General features: G+C 53.6%; 1 protein-coding gene across 1 annotated transcript; it reads left to right on the forward strand.

Moving 5' to 3' along the window:
• The first annotated feature begins 743 nt into the window (after nt 1–743).
• Nucleotides 744–6,509, forward strand: FAM110A (family with sequence similarity 110 member A). Its single transcript, XM_087720640.1, has one exon. It carries the CDS (start codon nt 1,386–1,388, stop codon nt 2,466–2,468), a length of 1,083 nt encoding a protein of 360 aa, XP_087576766.1. The 5' UTR covers nt 744–1,385; the 3' UTR covers nt 2,469–6,509.
• Nucleotides 6,510–6,782: the final 273 nt, after the last annotated feature.

A 6,782-nucleotide genomic window follows, 5' to 3' on the forward strand; every position in this document is an offset into this window, starting at 1 on the left:
TTCTCTCTTCTATTCTCTTCTTGTCCTCTTCTATTCTATTCTTCTTCCCTTCTCTCCTAATTCTCTTCTATTCTTCATCTCATAATTCTATTATCCATTATATTCTTCTTTGTTCTCCTCTTCTAATTCTCTTTCATTCTATTCTTCTTCTCTCTTCTATTCTCTTCTTCTGTTCTCTTCTCCTCTTCTATTTTTCTTCTCTTCTATTCTTCTTCTCTCTCCTCTTCCTTATTTCTCTTCTCTTCTCTCTTCCTCCCCCGGCGGGGGCTGCAAGCCGGCGGGACGGACCAGACGGAGAACGCAGCTCCGTCTTTCTCCGCTGCTCCTCCCGCGGGGGCCGCTTTCCATTCAATGAATCTCTCCTCCCCCCCCCTCCCCTCCCTCCCCCTCCCCCGCGGGCTTCCTCCGCCTCCTCCTGATAGGTCCGAGCCGGGCATTCGAAGTGTCCCCGCCGCTCTCCATTGGCTGGCCGGGCGGACCCCCGCGGAGAGGGGTGGGCGGGGCCTCCCCTTGAAATAGGCAACCGGGCGCTCCGTCGTCTCCTCGCCCAGCTGCCCGCGCTGCCTTTGTCTGCCGAGGCTGCCCGGGCGAGGCCAGGCGAGCAGCGCTCCGCGAAAGCAGGCAGCCAGCCCCGATCGCGCTGCCTTTTCGGCTCCGCAGGCTGCCCTCCGCCTGGGGAAGCTGCCGTGCCTGCCGGCGGAGCCTGAAAGCTGCCCATCTCTCCGCCTTGCCTCCTGTGCAGGCTGCCGTCCGTCCGGGGAAGCCGCTAGCAGAGATTGGAGCTGCGCTAGGAGGCGAGTCCTGATCTCTCTGCCTTCTTTCCTTTGCAGGCTGCCGTCCGTCTGGGAAAGCTGCCCTGCCTGCCAGCGGAGACTGGGAGCTGCCCATCTCTGCCTTGCCTCCTGTGCAGGCTGCCGTCCGTCTGGGAGAGCCGCTAGCCGAGGCTGCAGCTGCCCTAGGAGAGAGAGCTTCGATCCCTCTGCCTTCTCTTCGCCGCAGGCTGCCATCCGCCTGGGAAAGCTGCAAAGACTGGGAGCTGCCCATCTCTGTGCCTTGTCTTCTCCGCAGGCCGTCGTCCGTCTGGAAAGCTGTGCGCAGAGCCCAGGGCTGTGCTAGGAGAGAGCCTCTGATTCCTCTGCCTTCTCATCTCCGCAGGCTGCCATCCATCTGGGAACGCTCCCCTGCCCGCCAGCAGAGACTGGAGGTGCCCATCTCTGTGCCTTCTCCGCAGGCTGTCATCCGTCTGGGAAAGCTGCCTTGCCGGCCAATAAGAGACCGCTCCAGCGCTTGACAACAGCCGGCCATCCATCCCGGGGCATGTGAATCCTTCCCTCGGGGATTGCCACACCAGAGGTCTCGCGGGGATCAGACGGCGCCAGCTCGCCATGCCGGTGGAAACTCTCCAAGCCAGCCGTGCCATGAGCACCGTGTCGGCCACGGCGCCTTTCACCTCCGCCATGCCCTTCCGCATCCTCAACAAGGGGCCCGAGTACTTTCGCCGGGCCCCGGCCAGCACCTCCCGCAAGCTCAGCGCCGTCGAACGCCTGGAAGCAGACAAAGCCAAGTACGTCAAGAGTCAACAGGTGGCCACCACCAAACAAGACCCCATCCGGCCGTTGGTGCTCAAACAGCCGCTCTTCACCCCAGGGGTCAGGCGGGCGATCTTCACCCCCAACCGCAAGGTCCCTCAAGTGGGGCGGCGGGGAGAAGGTGGCGGCGGGCCGAAATCCTCCCTCAACTTGGAAATCCTCAACAACTTGATCAATTTTTGCGACAGCCCTCTCGGTTTTCCCAAACCGGACCGGAGCCCTTCGGACAGCCCGTGGCGAGCCAAGGTCCACAGCCGGAATCTGGACAGCCTCCCTTCCACCCCTAAGAAGAAGCCCGCCACGGACATGAGCAAACTCTCGCAAAGTTCGGCGGCTTCCAAGCCGTCCAGCACCGTGGCTGTCCGCCGGGTCGACGTCCGGCCCTGCGGGGTGTCGCCGGCCAGAGGTACCCCCGCCATCCAACTGTCTCCACTCCCTGCTCCCCTGGCGCCCCCCCAAAACCTGCCTGCCACCCCTCTCAGCTGCCCCAGCCCGAGGGGAGAGCCGCGGACCGACAGCGCCAAGCCCCAGACCTTGTTACACCGGTCCAAATCGGATTTGAGCGACCGATATTCGCGGGCCACAGCCGACTTGGAACGCTTCTTCAACTACTGCGGTTTGGATCCGGAGGACGTCGGCGACATGGAGATGGAGAGGTTCACTCGAGCCAGCTCGGACATTGTGTCCATCAAGTTCCACAGCGTCAGCACCAGCAGCTCGGTGGGGACCCACTCCCGGCGCAGCACCGTCACCGTGGAGGACAAGCAAGCTGAACGCATGCCGTACGGGATCTCCATCATTGAGCGCAACGCCCGGGTCATTAAGTGGCTTTATGGACTCCGACAGGCGAAGGAGGCGCAGAAGGTATCCAACGTATAGCAGCCGTCGGTGAAGGAGGGGGTGGGGTGGGAACTCCAACGACGAGGGACGAGCCCCTCAACATTGTCCGAGGCTCTTTATTCCTGTTTGCAACGCGAGAAGGAAACAAAAAAAAACATTTGTCGTCTCCAGAATGGGGCCGCGCTCCATGCTGCCCGTTTGTCGATCCCTCGTCTTGACGTTAAAATCCTTCCCACCGTGGGGAGGTTTGGAATCACGCACGGTTGAGTCTTGTCAAGACACGCACAAATGGAGGAAAAAACGTAACTGTGGGAGGGGGGGGGTCCTTGGTGCTGTCTGAGCTTGGCTGTTTTGCTTGCAGGCGTTTCGTGACCCAACTCGGTAACGTCATCTGTGCTGGAAGGGAGGGGGTTTTGCTCTCTGTTTATAAACGCGTGGCTCGTCCTGTCTCTGTGTTTGGTGGGGAAGTGTCCTTTGTGGTTCCTTGATCAGGCTGTTGTTTACTGTCGGGGGGGTCTCCGAGCTGGGTGGTTTCCTTGCAGGCGTTTCGTGACCAAACTAGGGAACATCATCAGTGCCAAAAGTGTTTGCAGAGAGGAGGAAGAAGAGGGAACGATGAGGAATCTGCGGTCCTTAGCGCTCTCTGAGCTTGGTGGTTTTCTTGCCGATGCTTCATTACCCAAATAGGTGACATCATCAGTGTTTTGAAGTGAGTGGGGTTTTTTTGGAAGGGGGGGGCTAAGGCAGGACTAGAACTCGCAACCTTAGGAAGCACCAAAGTCTCCACAGTTCCTTCCTGATCTACAAATACAAATCCTTCCATTGGTGGTTTTTTACTATTGACTGAAACAAAAACACACCCCATAACTTCTTCGCCCAGTCAAATTTTTCCAAGAGCGGGTCCAGCCTCGTTCTACGGTGGCTGTGGATGATGGGAGCCGTGGATTATAGAGCATCTCTTTGAGGACCCTCGTTTCGACACCCCTGCCCCCCTTTTCTCTCCCAGGGAAAGCCGCCCCTCAAATTACAGCCGCCTCCAAGGAGGAGGTAGGCATGCCCTCCCCACTCCGATTGTGCCATAGTGCCAACTACACGCCGTGCCACGTGGTCGCGTTCCCCACTCCTGAGCAATCGGTGGGCGGGAGAGGAAGCGAGGGTTAACCGCGCGATGCCGCCGACAGGACGGTGCCCTCGGTGTCGCGAGCTCGCCCACGACCCTGCGGGCATCGCACGGTGAACCCTCGCTTCCTCTCCTGCCCACCGATTGCTCAGGAGTGGGGAAAGAAATAACCAAGGCTATCGAATCAGAAGCTGAGATGGTTCCTTTCCAAGGGTGGCATCATGGCACCCCTTGGTGGGGTTTTGCCCTGGGAACTGAGTTTGAACCCAATGGGGGGGGGGTGGATTTTTTTTGTAGCACCTGGGAACAATAGAAAAGGGAATGGCCAAGCGAGGTGGAAAATCCCCACGCTTTATTTTCAAGCAGGTGCAAGAATGCAAAAAAACCTCCAACCGTCTTGGCTTACGACCAGGCAGAGCACAGGGCAAAATCCATGCCAGCTCCCAAGGACTCCTTGAATGCCCATGAGAAGGTTTTGGCCCCTCCCATGGGAGGAAGTTTGTGGGCGTGGCTTAGGCCAGGGGAGGGACAGGTAGGTACCCAGCTGCAGGTGTTAGAGAGAGGTTAAAATCCCCTCTGGGGCAGAGGTGTCAAACTCCGGGGCCCACGAGCCCATTGGGGTGCTTAAATCTATTTCCAGGGGGCCATTTATTTATTTTTAAACAATTATCCTTTATTTATTAAATCTTATTTCCACGGGCCATTTATTACTTAAATAAATTTTATCCTTTATCAATGAAATCTATTTCCACAGGCCATTTATTTATTAGACAAATTTTATCCTTTATCTATTAAATCTATTTCCAGGGACCATTTATTTATTTTTAAAAAATTATCCTTTATTTATTAAATCTTATTTCCACAGGCCATTTATTACTTAAATAAATTTTATCCTTTATCAATGAAATCTATTTCCAGGGGCCATTTATTTATTAGACAAATTTTATCCTTTATCTATTAAATCTATTTCCAGGGGGCCATTTATTTATTTTTAAAAAAATATCCTTTATTTATTAAATTTATTTCCAGGGGCCATTTATTTATTAGTTATATTTTATCCTTTATCTATTAAATCTATTTTTAATAGATAAACACCCCCTGTGCCCCATTTTGGCCATCAAAATGTTGCAGGAGGCATCCATCCCTAACCCTAACCCACCCCCAGCCACGCCCTAGCCTACCATGCTGATCCGTCCCTTGAAGGAATCCAGTTTGACACCCCTACTCTAGGGTTGCAGGTAGTCCTCGACTTATGACCGTTCGTTTAGCGACCAAAGTCACAACGTCACGGGAAAACGGAAGGTTTTCCGCGCTTCCGACCGTTTGTAGCATCCCGATGGTCATTTGATCAAAATTTGGAGCGACTGCCCGTAGTTACGACGGTTTGCAGCAGCCCAGGACGGCTGTTTGTAGAACCCTGCCAGCCAATGGAGGAAGCCAGATTCGCTTAACGCCCCCGCGCGCGATTCGCTTAAGAACGGCAGCGATGCGCAATGACGACGGTGCCAAAAACGGTCGCGTAAATGGGGGCGAAGCTCACTTAGCCACCTTTCGATTTTGGGATTTGGGGGCTCGCTTGTAAGTCGTGGATTAACCTCGGCTGGGGATGAGGGGAGTTGTAGTCCACCAAGCTTAGAAAGGGCCAGATTCGTGGCCAAATGCTTTTGCGATGTTTGATTAATGGGGGTTTTTTTTTTCCCCTTTTCGTTTTTGGCTCCCAATTATCTATTGTCTTTTTTCCCCTTTCTGGAAAAAACAAAAACAAACCCTGATCCACAAATCAGACCGATATATTTTAGCCAAGCCTGGCACACATTGTGTGCGACGGCATCCTTTGTGTCTGAGTATTTTGTAGCCCAGCCTGTTTCTGGCCACCTTTCCTGCCCATCCTTGCCGAGCAAAACGCTGTCAGATATTATTCCGGGGGGGAAAAAATAATAATTGCCTTTTTTGGACCTCCCTGGCCTTTTCAGCTCGTGCAGATTTAAACCGAGCCAAAATCCATTCTTATTTTGCGAGGATGAGACGCCGGTTCGAAAGAGGGCACGATTTCAATGGGGGGGGGGGAGTCCCGGGCAGCCTTGCCCAACGGTGCCAGCAGCCAGATGTGCTGGATGGAGAAATATTTATCCTGAAGGAGTCTGGCCCCTGCTGTCCCGTTATACAGGGAGCAAATTGAGGGGAAATTGTTTTTTTTTGAGAAACCAGCAGATCCTAGAAAGTGGGTCTGGAGGAGACACCAAGAGGTCATCTAGTCCAACCCCAGCCCGAGGTAGGAGCCCGGTTGCCTTGGCCTGTGGCTTATGTCCTGGAGCAGACAGAATAAGCCAGATGTTTTGTGAGAAGGACCCGTTTTTATGTCTGTTATGCCATTCTTCAGGTGGAGGGAGTCCTCGACTTACAACCTTCCCTTTAGTGACCGCGCGAAGTTACGACGGTGTCGGGGGGGGGAAAGTGACTTGCGGCCATTTCCCACCCTTGCAACCCCCTGCGGCATCCTCATGATCAAAATTCAGGCGCTTGGCCATTGGCTCGTATTTATGACGGTCGCAGTATCTCGGGGGTCACCCAGTCCCCTTTGCCGACCATGGGGGAGGGGAAGCGAGATTCACTTAACGACCGTGTTGCTAACAGCAGTACCGATTCACTGAACATCTGTGGCAAGAAAGGTCGTAAAGTGGGGGGAAGGGGCGAAACTCACTTAACAACTGTCTCGTTTAGCGACAAAAGTCCTAAGTTAGATTGTGATCGTAAATCGAGGACTGCTTGTGCTGTATTTTAATCCCCCCTCCCCCAGCACTCTCTGAAATATCTAGAATTGGTCTTTGCCACCTCCCAATAATTTAGTTTCTGCTTGCATTGCAATAATTGGTTAATTGATCTCACTGTCAGGAAGTTTCTCTTCAGTTCTAAGTTGCTTCTCTCCTTGATTAGTTTCCACCCATTGCTTCTTGTCCTACCCTCAGGTTCCTTGGAGAATAGTTTGACTCCCTCTTTTTGGTGGCAACCCCTGAGATATTGGAAGACTGCTATCATGTCTCCCCTGGTCCTTCTTTTCATTAAATTAGACATCCCCAGTTCCTGCAACCGTTCTTCATATGTTTTAGTCTCCAGTCCCCTAATCCTCTTTGTTGCTCTTCTCTGCACTCTTTCTGGAGTCTCCACATCTTTTCTACACCGTGGCGACCAAAACTGGATGCAAATATTCCAAGTGTGGCCTTCCCAAGGCCTTA

Source organism: Thamnophis sirtalis, unplaced genomic scaffold (genome assembly GCF_051295495.1).
Source record: "Thamnophis sirtalis isolate CommonGarterSnake01/CBP01778 unplaced genomic scaffold, rThaSir2_p1.2 scaffold_7, whole genome shotgun sequence".
NCBI classification, from domain to species: Eukaryota; Metazoa; Chordata; class Lepidosauria; order Squamata; family Natricidae; genus Thamnophis; species Thamnophis sirtalis.

Bases quoted from the DNA above. Each gene is read 5' to 3' on its own strand.
- FAM110A (XM_087720640.1), top strand. From the start codon at position 1,386: ATGCCGGTGGAAACTCTCCAAGCCAGCCGTGCCATGAGCACCGTGTCG.